The sequence below is a fragment of the Neodiprion virginianus genome, chromosome 3, assembly GCF_021901495.1.
Source record: "Neodiprion virginianus isolate iyNeoVirg1 chromosome 3, iyNeoVirg1.1, whole genome shotgun sequence".
Taxonomy (NCBI): domain Eukaryota; kingdom Metazoa; phylum Arthropoda; class Insecta; order Hymenoptera; family Diprionidae; genus Neodiprion; species Neodiprion virginianus.
In genome coordinates this window covers 33,789,879-33,806,983 of record NC_060879.1, presented here as the reverse complement: position 1 = coordinate 33,806,983, position 17,105 = coordinate 33,789,879, and the positions used below count along the sequence as shown (strand labels likewise).

Here is a 17,105-nt window from a genome sequence, read left to right as displayed (position 1 = left end):
TCCATCCTCTTCTTTCACTTCTCTTTTTCTTGGTCCTCGTCGTCGTCCCGTTAGTCTTCTTTCACTAACTGTCACAACGCGGTTCCCGGTGTCCCGCTAAAAATTTCATCGCCATAACGAACGTTCCATTAGTGCGTATATCGCATGTAGATATAATATCATACGCTGTATTCAAAATTGTACGATAGTACAATAACCCCGGCGAGACAGTCAAGTACGTGTAAAACCCTGTTTTATAGATTGCGGTTTTGATTCCCCTTTCCACGCGTTCCGTAAATCCGCGTCTGGTCCGTGATTAAAACATAAAACAACATCGCGTGAAGGAAGTGCGTGAAAAACCGTGTAAAGCGCGGGTCATCCAGCCGTTAGGACTCGCTCGCGGCGTTGGCAGGGTGGACATGCCTGTGTGTGCCTGTGTATGTAATCTTATTGTGGCGAGGGACCGCCGCGAGGCTAGTGCAGGGCCGACTCGACTCCGAAACCTACGTTACGACGTCCCAGCGGCGGCGGCGGCCCGCGAACCGAAGTAGTTCTTTATGGGTAGCAAGATGATGGGGGGGGGGGGAGTATTTGACCGTGTTTGACCGGGTATGAGTATGACGTTTATGAAAAAGAGGATGTCGTGATATTTGGCCCGAATAGCGAGAGAAGCCGAGGTAGGTGGCGAGAGGATGAAAAAAAATTGTAACTGGGACGTAATATGTAGTAATTTCTGTGTAAGTCACTACGCAACAAAGCGAGCAGCGAGCGCCGAGCGGGCTCGAACTGACAAAGCGAAACACGTTACGGTGCCGACGCACGGTACGCTAGCCAATGGAATATCGCGGCGCCATGACATCACGAGGCGCATGTCATCCCGGATTGGTCGAATCTATTATGGACCAGAAAACACGCCACGCAACCACCTATACACATGTTAATTAAATAGGCGATAGCCCGGGAGAGATAATAGAAGACGGAAGGTTTCCACAACGGGCGTGGTACGAATGATTTTTAAAAGGGATTTCATTGATACGGTAAATGGTAAAGGAGACTTACGAGAAATCGTATGTTGTTAACTCCTTTACAATAATATAGAACCACTGCAACTCACTTTCACGAGTCGAAATCACCACCAACTCCTTACGCGAACGAGAAATCTTGGCCCGGATATTTTCTCTGCTTATCGGCACCTCACTCCCGTTAAATATACACCGAACCGGGGTTAAACGCAAGGGTCGGTGACGTACGGTCAAGAAATATAATAAACGTACGGCGGGTTATAACCTAATCGATCTGGCGCGTGGCAGAAACATTTTACAAGTGCTACCACTGCGCATCAAACTGCCATGCTTGCTCGACCACGATTCACGTGTCTGGGATCCGCGTTATCGACCAATGGCAGCTTGCCCTGTGACGTCACGTAGCTCTATCGACCAATGAGCGCGTCCCATGTGACGCAGCAGCCCACTGGGCGTGTGAAGTGTCGCGGTGTTGTATTGCCATTTAGAAGTGCACGTCCTTTTATGAGCAGAATTTCACGCTACCTCCCGTCTCATTACGAATAAACTTTATTCACCGTTGATATTGAATCCTTTACCGGGCCCCTAGTCAACAAGCTTACCTGCTAGCGCGCCCAAGAACCGAGATTTTTTCGAAGAATAACACACAACACCTGACACCCGGCTTGCCCGGGCAAACACTCGATTCGGCGTCACCCACCTTTTGTCACGTTCCTTCTCTGTCACATGGATCGCCGGCGCGCGACGTTGTCAGATTTCCGCGCGGACCCCGAATCACTCAGTTCTGTTGTTTACGATTGCGTGCGCGCGCGCGCCCGCTCAAAATCCCATTTCCTTACTTCGTTTCGACTTTTTCTTTTCAAATATATGTTTCACGAAGATGCTAAAACCCCTACTTCGAATCGATCAAACGCGTCACAATTCAAATTCACATTCCACGGTACAATAAATTACCGACAGGACAGGCACGAAAATAATGTCACAATGTCACCTACTTGGAAGTAAATGAAGCTTATCCCAATGTAAATACAGTTTGAAATCACTGCAAAAAATACTACTGACCATATTCAAGATCTCACAGTCAGTCATTAAATTAGTGATAGACTCTTGAGAATGAAACCTTGTAACAAATTTAGCAAACAATTGAGATGTTGCCAATTGTTGCGAAACAAAATAGTCTCTTGGAATTTTGTATTATGTTGCAAATGGTTTCTCAATTGCTAACATACATTTTAATTTCTTATTGATAATTCGGAGCAAAGAACATACATGTAATAGCTGAAAAATTATTACCAGAGGAATAGCTGGTAGTTAGATTCAGGTTTGACGATAGAAAATGGTGTAAGAATAGTGATGTTAAAAGCACTAGTGTAATGCTATGGACTAAAATTTCTTTACTATTAATTGATACAACGTCGAACAAGTTGTGACAAGTATATAGGAAAATTTTGTCTCCAAAAATATACAAATTATGAACACACACATGAGAATATTTATATATAAGTTTAGTCTAGAATGTCTTTGAAATACACCCTTTAAAAATAAATAATATAAACTAAGCGAACAGCAGTCCACACATAGGAAATTTATTGCAATACTTGCAACTCAAACAATAGAAAGTAACATATCAAAAAACAACACATATCCATTTGGGTAAACTATAACAGTAGTTTATGTGGTGAAAATTTAATGGTACATAATATTAATCTTCAGTGAACCTTACAATCGATATAGATAGAATTTTAAACACAAAAGTTTGAGATAACCTTTTCAAATTAGAACCAATTTGGATGTACTGACTACTTTTGTTTCACAGTAGAATACATATGAAAGCTTTTTTCCTTGTATATAAAGACAGGGAAAAATAATCCGGATATTTAGGTACTATTTACATTACAGCACCAGTATTTCTTACCAAAAAGTTGTAGACAAATTCCTGAATAAAAGAATGTAACTATAACTGTTGCTTTCTACAGATTTAAACTCGTTTATGTTGAATGAGATTTTTTTTTTATGTTTATTTGCAAGAATGTGAGATTTGACAATATTGTTTTGGAAAAATCTTCTGCTGTGCTTAAATATTAGTACCATGCGGAATTAATAGTGGTATTGTGCTAAGATATTGAAAGAGAGACGACCGCAAACGCCTTTGCTACTTTTTTTTTCAGATCATAATGCGTTTATGTTATGCCAAAATCATTTAGATTTAACAAGTTTTGATGCACACGTAACGAAATATCCAACTAATTAATAACAAAGCGAATCGCTATGATTCTAACTTATACTGAGTACCGGTTTCTGCACAAACACTGATAACCGAAGATTGGAAATTTAAATTAAAAAGTCATTCTTACTTCAAAATTGTCAAGTCTTGTCAGTCAAGATTTGGAGAAGAACCGACTTCTTCATTTCATTTCAAACAGTGCTATTTTATATTTCACATAGCTAAGAGTTCGTGTGTCATTGATTAAGACAATTTCGATGATTAGACATCATAGAACAATCGAGTTTAATGGAGTATTAACTAAAATGCGACGAAGGAAGAAAAAAATAGGATACGAATTATAATATATTTAAAGGTAGAGAAAATTATACTATTGTAACACTTTCTTGGGCTTATCAAATAAAAGAATTGAACTAGGCATTTGTCTATGCAATTGGCAGCTATCTGCTGAGGTTCGTCACATAGAGATGTTTCAATTCAGTTTTTGGTGTATTCTCAAACAGCGCTGCTCGATTCTGGCCTTCACCTTTCTTTACCCAGTGACCATAAACTCTGAATGCACAGCCATCGATTACCTGTAAGAATTCTTAATAAGCCTAATGAGGCTAAATGGAAATTAAATTAAATCAATCTATGCTTCTGAGATTATAGTATTTCTTGTATGGATGTAAAAAAAAGTAACATATTGGTGAAAGCGTAGGGACAAGATTTTTATGTTCCACTGTTGCGTTTCAACAATGCTTCAATAACTTCAGAAATCCAAAATGTCCGTACAATAATTAATAGCAATAGCATACCTTTCTCAAAAGTTTGATTCTATAAGGATCGGTGCGAGCCACATTTGCAGACATGGTCTCAGGAGTAGTATGTAATCTTTTGATACGAACCACAGCTCTCACACATATAATTGCTAATTGGAATCTTTTCCGAGCATTGAACGATCTTGCTTTTAGTTCCTATTTAATAAAAAGATAAATTTATTTCTTATTGCTACTGAAAAATTTTACATCCACTAGCATGGTGTCCGTCAACTAGATGGTTAAACATTTCTTAAAAATTCCAGGATATTCATATCTAGTTGCTGAACACCATGCTTAACAATTTGTTATTCCAGCAAAAAAATGAAACATCTATTTCAAATCAAAAACATGAGTGTTAGTCCCATTTATTTAGGAATATGTTATGGCTGATTAATGGACATTTCAGCCTTTAATACGCTATAATAATACAACTAATATCTCAAATAACGTTTCAAAATGCGATTAATTCTCATCTCAATTTAGGAATGCAAAAAAAAAATGCATATCGCCAACCGGAATTGGAATCAATTAATTACTGTTATAACTGCAAGTATGCACACTGTAAACATGGCATTCACATGATGAAACTAGTAATAATAATTTTTTCCACCCATGTTGTTACTCCAGATTATTAAAATGCATCATTTAATTCATTCACTATTTAAGATAAAAGATTAAGTCTAGTGGAGTAAGGCTCCGGTCAAGCATCTCTAGACGCCAGGTTCGATTCTTGGCTCCGTCGTTAATTTTTCGAAATCATCAATTTTTCGAATTTACATTCTTTCAACAATATTCTTCTCGTACAAAAATGATTTGCACATCCGCATATCATTCGTTAGACGGCATTGCTTGTCTTACGTAGCTTCTCATCGGAAGCAAGGATTCAAAAGGGTAAATACAACATCTACACATTATAGTCCTCCTTATACACAGTGCTCGAATAGAAGAAACTTCTTATTCATAAAAGATTAAGATAGGATATGTACAGAAAACACAGAATGTTATTGTTCAGAATGAAAGGGTATGTGTAGAGATTCATCCATTGAATTTGATCAACATTGGCTCTACAATACTCTATTTTGTAGCACATATTCTACTTGTAGCAAACGTACTACAGGTGCGAGGGGATTCCACAAAATTTTTGACTAGCATGTTTTGTTTTTGTTTTGAGCTTCACAGTCACATTGGATGAAATTGCAACAAACGATGTTTTTGGAAACAATGAAATGAAAACCGTTAAATTCCCATGGGCATAAAGCAGAGACAAATATACTGAGCAAATCCTGCCTTGTCAGAATACTCTGACTGAAAGCTGCATACATGATTTGAGGAGTAAAAATTTAAAGAATGATTAAAAATTAATAGATAATAGATAGTTAAATTAATATGATCAATTCAGTAATAGAATTCCATTAATTTTTGGAATACGTATGGTCTGGGTATACGACTCTCTAAGCTTTAATAGCCATCTTGGTATAGAATTGTTAGGGACTGCGCCCGTTGTTTTTATCCTTTCTCGACCTGCTAAGAACTAATCACCATTGCAGAGTTGCGAATGACATTATGGGAAGCTGACATGTGAAAAACGTTATTTTTTCTTTTTTTAAATTCTTTTATCTGTACAACACATCATTAGGATAAAGTAGCGGGTGTAAGAAGATTGAATTGATAGAAGCTCGACACATGCATTTGGACAATAACACATGTACTTAATTTTAGAAGCATTTGAAATCCGAAGATCAACGAATGACCTGTTAATAGTGATTAGTAAAATAAGTATAAAATAAGAAGCATGTATTGACAATGACATAGAACATAATAAAATGAGAAAAACATTTTACCAAAGCTAACTGGGATATCCGACTGAGACGTCGAGAGTTAGAGGATAGAGATCGTTTTAGAGGTGCAATGTCTTGATCCCATAACTGTAATAGCAAATATTTATCTTGTGATCTGAAGCCTAATACTATGATATGATACATTGGTAAGAACAACTTTCTCTGTGTGCACCTGTTGCAGAAAGAATAGAGATTACTATGCAGTTGGTTAAAGATTGGAAAAATTTACAAAGTGCATCGAGAAACGGCTTCAACAATCTAAACTGTAGTCTTCTTTGTTGAAAAAATTATACCAAATAAAGAGCTGAGTGAAGTTGTGTAAAAAGCATAGAAGTAAATACAATGCAATGCAATTCAACGATAATAGAATTGAAATAATTAGAAAGAAAGATTAATTGCTATGTACAAATGTTGAAACTTTAGATATAGTCATGATAATGCAATGTAGATTAGTAATTATACAATTTATACATATGTACAATGAGATTGACTTCATCCTCATATATTGTATTAGCCATAGTATCGCAAATTGTGATATAATTTTATTTGCTCTTTTCTTTCCTAACAGCGAAAACATTGTAGAAAATCTGCACCATATGCAGCACATGACATCATACTAATAAATTTATCGCGATTTGCGTAAATTGACAGTTTACATGCACCATAAAATCGTACTCCTTCATATACGAAAAAGATCTAAATGAAAAATCTTCAAATTTAAGTACAAATATTATATCAGCGCGATACTTTCTCTCGTCAATCATTGCTTATTCAAAAATTTGGCTGAGCTCGTATAAGCTGTCTCAACAAAATATTACGCACGAAGGAGAAACGTTCCAAAGGGATAATGTTGTTCCTTCTCAGCCATTCTCCGTAAAATACGTAATGAGAATATACTTCTGCTTGCAATAAGCCTGAGCTTCAACATGTTGCAATGCCTCATCAAATCATCAAATGTGGCATCGAAAATCGAATTTTAATATGTACATAAGGTTCTTAAGCCAAAACATAAACGTACTCGAATAAATTTAAGACTTACCACTGTTTGGAAGAAAGAGTGCTCCAATGCATCTTTAATTGAAATCCTCTTCTTTGGATCAACAACAAGTAATTTTCGTATCAGATCTTTCGGAGCCTCTGAAACACAGAGAAATAAAAATATTTTAACCCTTTGAGGGGCACATTTAAAAAAAAAACAATCCTCAAAGTTACAGTGGTCCAAGGAATTTTTGGGGTCACTGATTACGAATCTAAGGTTGTATTTGCGAAATTTGAGATTGCAAATCTAAGGTGGCGGACAAAATTTTAAAAAATCAACCGATTTATGCCAAATTTGATATGCGGGGTTTTTGGAGTCGCTGATTACGAACCTGACATCAGATTAGCTGCATTCATGATAGTAGATCCAAGATAGAGACTATTACTTTCAAAGTCCTAAATAAAAAATTTAATATGACGCTTATTCTCCCTCTCAGCGTGACCCACAACTAAGGGCGTGGACGTAGGAAGGAACTAGTTCTTTTATGGGTTTTTTTTTATTATTTTATTTGTTATTTATTTTTTTTTTTTTTGATTTCTCATTTTTATACTCAAATGAAAAAAACGCAAAAAAAAGACAAAGTTCTGTACGACAATAGCTTTAGTTATAAGTATTCAAGATTTCATTTTTGATTGCCGGTTTGTATTCGCCACCTAGTGGTGGAATATAGAATCATTCACCATTTGCCTCGTCTAAAATTATATTATTTACGTACTCAGCGCAACGTAAAACATGGGTATGTCAAATTTGATTATTTGGTTATTGGGTTTTGCGGTTATTCAAAATTCAGAATTTTTTTATGAAACAACCGGCGTGTCAGAAAAATATACATAATAGTTCTAAGCATAGAAAAGCTTAATAAAAATTTTCAGAACTCTAACTCTATCCGTTTACCAATAGCCGATTTTTTCCGGAAGAAGTTGATTTTTTTTTAATTGATTGTTTTTAAAAATCGAAAAAAAAAAAATGAGTCAGTTGGCCTCATTTTTCATAATGGTTACATTATTTAGGAAACTAAGAATCTAAAAAATGCCAGTACAGTTAGTCCAGGTTAAAGCCACGAAACATCGAAGAAATAAAAAATAAACGAAAATAAAATGTATACTTCCCACTGCCCGTCAAAGGGTTAACTGAAGCATGGAGAAATAAAATGTTAATGCCATAAGGTGAAGAGGTCATGATTTTGTCATTCATAATCAGATCAACCTTTCAGCAGTAGTGGATTTTAGACAACATGTGAAATAACGAGTACTAGACTTTATTTTCATGGTTTTACTTTGCTATGGATTTTGGCCAACAGTCAAAGCTTACCTGTTATATCGGCCCATTCTGGAGATGTAAATGAGTATTTTCCTTCCATTATATTTCTAAGCATAATCATTTGCTTTCTATGCCAAAATGGTGGGCAACCAACCAGCAGGGTAAACATGATCACGCCACAAGCCCAACTGTGAAAAACAAAACCATTCTATTATTTCTTTGTGTTGCATTAACAAATTGATATTTGAATGAAATAATTAAGCTTTCAAGTAATTTGAGAAAGGTAGTAGATAGAATACTGACATGTCAACTTCATACTCGTAGCCCTCAGCATTCTCGAACATGTTACACTTCAATACTTCTGGTGCAAGATATCCAGGTGTGCCGCATAGATCTGGAATGAGAATTGCCTGTGTGAGTGATAGGAAGATTGGAAATTTTCGTGAATGTAAAGTTACTATAAGTTTGTAAAAATTTACTCACCAAACAATTTTTCACCTGGTTCTAAGCATCTTGCAAACCCAAAATCTGTTATTTTTACGTTTAAATTATCATCTAATAATATATTTTCAGGTTTCAGATCCCTGTGAACTATACTCTGGTTATGAATGTGCTGTACACCCTCTAGCACCTGCCGCATAATATACCGTGTTTTTTTTTCAGAAAGCGTTACAACCGATGTGAGGTAGTCAAAAAGTTCCCCATTCTTGCAGAGCTCAAAAATGAGGAAAATGAAAGTACTTGATTCGAAAACGTCGTGTAGTTCAACTGAAAAGTAATACAGAAAATCCTTTAATTTACTATTGTATTTGATTTTACACTTATTGTCATTACTTAATAGTAGCAACATACTTTTAAATAAATGGTGTATATAAAATATGACGAATTGATTAATGATATTGCCAAATTTCATAATTCATTTTTATATTTTCATGCGTTAACTGGCCCAATTAGTGCCAATGACTACTCCAATTTCAAGTTTGTTTACCAGTGCTAATACACGGGATGGATCGAGAGTAGTTATTTCATATCATGCGCTATTATTGAGTAGCTTCATTGCTTATTATTTCAAGGTCCTGAATTTTATTTATGATCTATTGCTAGCATATAATACCATTTACTTGCATTCATAGCAGATTCATCAACTTACAATTAGCAATAGAATATTATGTACAAAACTATGAAACTAGGATATCAGTTTTGATTCAACTACTTCATGAAAACTTACTTATATACGAGTGGCCAGCTACTTTGCGAAGAATGTGTATCTCTTGGATGGTTGCATCCTTCATAGTGTGGTCGTCAGCACCATCATTTGGCTCATTGCTAATGTCAATAATTTTTGCTGCATATTGTACCCCAGTTTCTTTTTCTATGCATCTTCTTACAGTAGATGAAATACCTCTACATAAACAAAATGTTGAACGATTTATCAGCTGTTTATTATATTACTTTAGATTTAAGACTGCTACCTTTCATTAATTGAAAACGAAACCCAATTTCTAGCTATCAAATAATTTAGATATATTGCTTGTAAGTTGAAAAGCTCATTGTCTGAAATTAGACAAGATTTCAATATTATGCTTGCAGATCTATATTTTTGCATATAGATTTGTGTTGCACATATCATTTTATTATATCTTTTTCGCTGCTTTTGTATTTTTCTGGTCACAATACAAAGAAATCATTAAATATAGTTCCTCAGTGTCAAAGAAAGGGATTGCGAATTTCGTACATTACCTGACTTACATTTTTCAATGAGCTTTGAATCTGTAAAAAGGCTAAGCATGTTATAAGACTTTTTAACGAATACTGCAACTTCATTCAGGGGTCCGATTAAATATGCTTGGATCTCTTTGAACTTGATGTTTTCTGTTTTTTAATAAACCCTCCAGAAATAGTTGGAAAAAGTGGAGGATAAAATAGGTGCAGAGATAATCATTCATAAAAATGTGCGCAGATTCCTTGTGAAAATACACAACTAGTGATGTATAAATTGTTGACAAATCTGTTGCGAAAAGATTTTTCTAATCAAGATATAGATAGTCCACGATTTAAGAAAGTCAATTTTTGCTTCTCCTTTTAATACGATTGACGGTCGATAAAAAAAGATTAAAGAGGATAAGCGTCAGAATTTTGTGGAGTTTATCAGAACACCCTGTATATTTAATATGCGGTTGTACCGGACTGAGCATAATTGAATTTCAAAAATAGTTTTTAACTACGAACAAACAGTTGCAACGACATTAGGATGCGTTACCTCATTGCATCGAACCGTGAACTTGTCAACAAGACATAAAGGATTGGCGATAAAACACAAATTACGTTACATAAGTTCGAGGCATACGAGGTTATGTTACGCTGTGCAATGTTATGATATATCGTAAATGTGCAGCCCTTTGTTGTCCGCACGTTAAAACTGGTAGCGGAGACGGAGTTATCAACATAATTATGAGAATTGTTGATAGAAAAGACAATGAAATACGAGAATGAAATCAGCGAGTGTGTATCATGAAATACATGTAATTGGCGCAACAGCGTGTCATGAAATTAAAAATAAACACTAACCTTCCCAAAATTTCTTTCGGCTCGTATTTAGCGTAGAAGCCCTTAGCTGCGTCCTTGTCTGGCAAAAGATCATCAGCTTCGTCTTTTGCCATCTTTCCAACAATCATCAGCTGATCAAATCGCTTGAAAATCTCGCTAATGATTCATAATTAATATCAATTACGACGTTGCAACAACTCAAACACACTCTATTTACAACTATTTGCCTCTCAGTCTCCCCACGTTTCACCTCGTCTGCATGTATGTATAAACATACCGCGCGGTGTGTCGAGAGGGTCGAAAGGTGGTCGAGAGACAACTGATCCATCCATGTTCAATTGCGCAGTCGCGGTGAGTCACGAGGCCTATTTGCTTCAAATTGCCTACAATATTTCAATGAACTCGAACCACTCACTCGAAGGCAATTGCCAATTTATAAGCAGAATTATTACGATCAGTTAAAATTGTACCGAATAAGTTGTACTGCCTATGAACTGTACATCAATATATAATATACATACACGCATACACTGAAATCTTTTGAATATTCCCTGTCAACTTGTGGCGATCTTGAAAGTAGATTTTTGGGTAATCCAATATCCGAAATTTCACAGGAGTTATCGTTAGTATAGGTTTTATGGCCATGTCTCACAATCAGGAAGAATTTACGTATTTTTTCCAATTTCGTTCCATTTTTTTCGAACTAATTGATCATCTTAAGTACGATTAATTCAGATAGTAAAATCTAAAATTTATCGCAGAAAATGTCGCTTTACCGAATTTAAACGCAGCATTCGGAATTTTTTTTGGAAAATATTCAAGATTTTCGAAAAAATTGAGATTTTTCACAATAAATGACAAATGTTCAATACATTCGAATTCTACATTCAATACACAAGTACTATCATCAAAGAATATAAGACATGCGCTTAAGTTACACTAATCACCAATTGTGAGCTGATACTACAGAAAAATACTTCAGCATATATCACACCTATAGCCCAACACAGATACGTTGATTCGTAATTGTAATGTTCAGTTCTTAAAGAAACTGTTGTAAACTAGCAAATTGAATGTTCGTATCATATAACAGTACAGACCGTGAGCATACAATCATGGGATATGGGTGCTATACGGATTGTTTGATCGATAACAAAACTCCTTGGAAACGACTTCAAGTATGAAAAGTGACTATCAACCTACTGTAGATCTCAAAGTCCTTTGGTTATCTATCCACATTTCTTGAGCTTCTGCGAGTTATAAGAAATTACTCGTATTAAATCTTTCGTCAAAAAGATATGAGCTTTTACGTATTCAGCCAAAAATTAAATTCTATTGTATATTCAGCAATTACACGATTTATTGATTAAATGCCAAAAGTTTCTATCGATGACGTTGCAAAGTAAACAGAGATCCTACACATTATCGTAAAACATCTCAAAATCCATAACTACCTCGTACCTTTAACCAAATATGTATCCTAGTTTATTCAAAAAATTCGAATCAACAGAAAAATATAATGATGCATTAAAGGGTGATAACACATCATCTTCAACATCCTCATCAAGTATTCCATCCACAACCACCAGTGAAGGTATATATAAAAAAATGTGACAAAATAAAAAACTGAGGGAAATTGAATTTGGTTTAGGTGATGTCATTGCTAATTGAGTTCAAGTAATGGAAAAAATAAATAAATAATGACATTTGTGTACATGTGTCAGATTTAACTCAGTTTAAATATTATATTTCCAGGTTCACTCTTGGCACCTGAGCCTGCTCAAGAAACTAAAACTTGTACTACCACCAAAGTTCCTAATTGTAGTTCAAACTCAAAGATATCATCTCCACCTTACTCCTCATTCAATGTAACCACGAGTCCTCAAAATGTGGACTCATCACCCTCAAAATCATGTGGTATGTACTCTAAAAGACTTCCAGATAGACTTCAGCGTCTACAAGATGAAAAAAAGTGTCCGGAACTATCTATTGAAGCATTTTTCGACTTTATGCGTACTGCTTATCAAGTTAATGATAGTTTCGAAGAGTTGGCAACCACATTGTCTGCGAAAAGTGAAATTGATTGGCCAAAATTGGCAAAAACAGATCTAATTTCACAAACACCAGTAGAGTTCGACGAAAGTGATCAAATTACAGAATTGAGTAATGATTCTCCTGGTCTGAATATTAGGGATGATAAAAGTACAGTCACTAATGAAATAAGAAACACTGAATCTACGAAGCTAGATAACGAAAAGGTAATTGTTACTGAAAGCACTGCTAAAGTACCAACTAGTAAAAACGAGCATCAAGAATCAAATATGAATGCACAGACAAAATATCGCAGGCTTAGCTTAAGTAAGCATCATCATTTACAAAAATCACAGGTGGCATCAGTGTGTGAAGAACAACTAACGGACGAAAAATCTCGTACCCAAGAAAAGAAAGAACTACAAAAAGAAGAAGTGAAAAAAATTGAAACATATGAGCAACAAAATCAAACTCTGTGTACACCTATGAAAAAGATTAAAATACCTACAGTTGAAACATTTTTAGAACACAAAGAGCAGTTACTTGCAAAAATTATGAAAAGAAAATTAGGCGATATTTTGCACGAAGGAGTTCTGGATTCAGTATTGCCATACATGCTTCCTAAGCCAGCATTATCTCAGCCTGTAATAAAAAAATCTATTACTAATACAGATGTAAAGAAAACTGCAGGATCAGCAATTAACATCGACAATCGATTAACACCAGCCGTTAAAGAAAAGGATAAAGAGAAACATAAGTATCGAAGAAAATCTTTCGAGTAAGCATGACTTTGTTGAATGAGAAAGTTTTAAAATTATGTATGATATTCACACAGTTTAGATTGAATTATGACTTATTAACAACTTTCTGCTCACTTTACAATAAGTAAATGTCGGATGTGTGGTGGTTTTCAGTAATGAAGTGGAAATCCATGTCTGCGATGAAGCTAAAAACATCAAAAAAGACTTCAGATGTCCACAAAAATTGTTAGTCCAGAAGATGTGCTACTTTGCAGACGTAACTGCTGGTCAAAAACTCGAAGAGATGGATATATCTGTCCATTGCGATATTGTCATTTTTGATTGGCTTATGCGTTGGGTTAAAAAAGACATCATCAAAAAATCCGAATGGCCTGTTTTTGAAGCGAATAATGTTATTCCGATTATGGTGTCTGCATCATTTCTTCAGATGGAACCACTTCTTGAAGATTGTTTAGCGTATTGTCACAACAACATGTCTGAAGTTTTAAAAACATCAGCTATATTAACATGCTTGAATGACAATCTTCTGACAAGGTATATATTTTATTAAATATAAATATAAAAATTGGCGTTTTGGATATTCAGAATTTGGTAAGGTTATTTTGTAATTCTTTATAATAGATAATACGTATCCGATAACACGATCTTTTATAATCCTCATTTTCATCATTCACAAGTACCTTTAACGAAGAATTGTTAAACCTACCAAAAATCATTTCTCTTCATACCTCTTTCACAAACAATTGAATTCAGAATTCAATGATTACTTGAAGTAAAGTATAGTGATGATTTTTTGGAGTATTTTTAATTTTAATCGAAGATAATTCTCAGCATGTTTGAAACTGACCATCAACAATAATAAAAGGTTTCATTGAAGATTCATTTTAAAGTTGATTTAGAAAAATTAGGTGATGTGTTGTGACAGCTATCAAAAAGGGTGAAATTTTTGTATCAGTATTTCACAGGGTTTCTAGAATATCAAAATTTTCTTTAAAGGTATGTAATACAAATGATTACTAAATGAAGAACTAATAACTTGCAGACTAGCGGCACGTTTCACCAACGTGGATGTTGAATCATTGAAAGACAAGAAGGATAAGGTGCAAAGCAGGATCTTCTGCAAATTAATAGTCTCATTAGCCGATAGTACCCCCGACAATAAGCGTGGACACTATAGTTCTTTAGCAACACTATTCAAATGTGGCAAGTGCGGGAAAAATGTGGTCAGATCAATATCTGACTCTGTACCTTGTATTCCAAGTGCTATGAGACTCGATACTAAAGGAGATATTCACAGTATGCATACCAGGTATGACTGATCAGTAATTATGAGTTTGATTCTAGAGTTCTCATTGATTTTTGAAACTACACTTAATATTCACTACTAACATTGTATTCAATAAATTTTCCTTATCAAAACAGCACTTTTGAAAGCAATAAATTGTAAATCGTAAATTTCCAAAACTGGATCTTATTTGTTTGTCATTATCTCTTTGTTGACTGTTTTTAGAAATGGATAAGCATTTGAAGATTGAATATTATCTTTAAAAATACTTGCTATTGCAGGGATATGTCATGGACGTTAAATGACTACATTGTGACACTTCGCTCGGAACTGCGATCTTGGAGAAAGGTCTACTGGCGTTTATGGGGTGACTGTCACTTTCTGTTCTGCAGACAATGCAGAACATACTTCCCAATTCATCAAATGGACTGGTGTTGTTATCACCCGGAGATTCCACAATTCTTTGCCAATGAACAGCAAAGATCCTCCCCGTTTCCACTTGGTAGATATCCATGTTGCAGTCAAAGAGCTTACAGGTTTGAGACACTGCCGAATCAAGAGGGCTGCCGGTTTAAGGTATAACGGTAGTCTATCATACCTATCAATTCATAAAAACATATCGATAATTCAGTTGATTCAAATTTTTTATAAATTAATTCCACCATGATCAGAACTACTTTCGCTCCTTTGTAGGTGAAACACTCAATTTTCCCAGCTCAATATTTTTCGTCTGATATGAGTTAATTTCTAAATCAAGTGTAATGAAATAAGTCAAAAGGACATTAATTACATTTGGCAGGAGCATATTCCAGCTGCCACATCTGATACAGATGAAAATATTCTCAACATCTTTTCGTCACACCGAGACGTGATAGTGTTAGAACCCCCACAGCTGTTTTTCCCAGAAAAAATAACAAGACTGGTTGCCAGAGATCCAAATTTGGAGCCTGGGAAATTGGCCTGCAAGGAGATCATGTGGTGGGATGGAATCGAGCTCGTACCACCAAGATCAAAACTAGGGCTCTTAGGTAAAGTTCAGAAGACCAGTGAAAATTGACTTGAAACGAGTAAGAGGTTCTCTCACACATGTTTTTAGTCCATCGAAAGAGTTGTACATCAAGAAGGTGTGAAACTGCAACTTCAATAATTACGTTATTGTTCAGGAAAAATCTGGGGTGGTTCCGGGCTTCGACAAGCCTGCCAAGCACCGGATGTAATGAAATCATCTCGTAAAATGCGAAGACAGGCATCGGGAGTGACAGATACTTCGTCTCCAGGTTCTTCGATTGCAGGTAGTGACGATGATGATGGGGGAACAGCCTGTGGCGATAGCAGTGCTGACGATGATACCGATAACAGTGAAGAATCTCACGCATGGCCACCGCTCAGGCAGGTCAGGAAATTTAAACGGAAGACGAGATATTACGCTGCAAAGAGGTAGTTGAATTGTTATTAATAATTATTATGTTGATTGAACTTTACGTAGAAATAGTACATACGTAGAAACTCCTCATATAATCTTATACAATACAGAAGCGATGGTGGCCGATCATGGAGTTCTAATTTGACAGTAAGATATAATCAAGATAATCAACGAGACTTCGAGGAACGAGCAGCAATACAAATGGCTGCCTTGCTCACAAAAAGAACATCTGCAGAATGTGGAATTCATCCTCGAACACATACTCATAATAGGCAACAAACTCACATCTGGAGTCAGACACAACCAATAGGTAACCAGTATTTTCAAGCTAAGATGATCACCCTGTAAATGGATTCAGAATAATTCAAATAACTGTTCTACATTTTACAGGTGGAACATATGTCAAATTAGAAGCTGAATTTCGAGAGCAGTTAGCTCAGACATACAAGTGCAAAAATTCATCACAAGCAAAAGGATCTGCACGCGTGAAGTCTTCGAAAGTGCTACAGTAAAATTGTATGAGATGTCACATTTTGTCACATGATAATTGTGAGTGTAGGTATTTTGTTCCTAACATTATGTCAAGTGTCCAGTGTAATCGAACTATTCATTACTGAGAATATCTGTTGAATTGCTCGTGGCATGTCCATACACTGCAAGAAATGTAAAGACTTCTGTGATCATTTTCTTTTTGACAAAGTTTTAAGAAGATAAAAAGAAACAGGATAATTTGGTCGAAATAATTCTGGAAAAAAACGGTTGCGTAAGTAGTCCATGAAGTTTACTTTTTAAAAAACGAAAATATGTCAGAAAAGTGTATAAACATTTCATATAAATAAGTACAAAATTAAACATTTATTTAGCGATATCGATTAATATCTATTAAAAAAACAACA

General features: G+C 35.3%; 3 protein-coding genes across 4 annotated transcripts in view; 1 reads left to right on the top strand and 2 right to left on the bottom strand.

The window, feature by feature from the left end:
* The window catches only part of LOC124299642 (mucin-5AC-like), a 92,450-nt gene extending 90,738 nt beyond the window's left edge, over nucleotides 1-1,712 (bottom strand). The window contains exon 1 of the mRNA XM_046752910.1: nucleotides 1,604-1,712. The gene's annotated coding sequence lies outside the window, so the exon portion shown is untranslated. The remainder of the gene's footprint in view (nucleotides 1-1,603) is intronic.
* Nucleotides 1,713-2,372: 660 nt separating this feature from the next.
* Nucleotides 2,373-11,037, bottom strand: LOC124300158 (phosphorylase b kinase gamma catalytic chain, skeletal muscle/heart isoform). 2 transcript variants are annotated; one of them, XM_046753862.1, is made up of 9 exons: nucleotides 10,731-11,037; nucleotides 9,391-9,566; nucleotides 8,646-8,930; nucleotides 8,466-8,556; nucleotides 8,214-8,350; nucleotides 6,903-7,000; nucleotides 5,867-5,950; nucleotides 4,023-4,181; nucleotides 2,373-3,800 (listed from the first exon to the last, which is right to left on the bottom strand). In XM_046753862.1, exons 1-9 carry the CDS (start codon nucleotides 10,835-10,837, stop codon nucleotides 3,666-3,668), a joined length of 1,272 nt encoding a protein of 423 aa, XP_046609818.1. In that variant the 5' UTR covers nucleotides 10,838-11,037; the 3' UTR covers nucleotides 2,373-3,665. The 2 variants fall into 2 exon arrangements, with proteins under 2 accessions (XP_046609818.1, XP_046609819.1); XM_046753863.1 differs by lacking the exon at nucleotides 5,867-5,950 and having other exon boundaries at nucleotides 10,731-11,035.
* Nucleotides 11,031-16,991, top strand: LOC124299641 (SANT and BTB domain regulator of class switch recombination). The gene is made up of 10 exons (XM_046752909.1): nucleotides 11,031-11,060; nucleotides 12,243-12,303; nucleotides 12,465-13,518; nucleotides 13,655-14,035; nucleotides 14,544-14,810; nucleotides 15,068-15,362; nucleotides 15,586-15,814; nucleotides 15,950-16,223; nucleotides 16,320-16,519; nucleotides 16,600-16,991. The coding sequence occupies exons 1-10, from the start codon at nucleotides 11,040-11,042 to the stop codon at nucleotides 16,719-16,721; spliced, it is 2,904 nt and encodes a 967-aa protein (XP_046608865.1). The 5' UTR covers nucleotides 11,031-11,039; the 3' UTR covers nucleotides 16,722-16,991.
* Nucleotides 16,992-17,105: the final 114 nt, after the last annotated feature.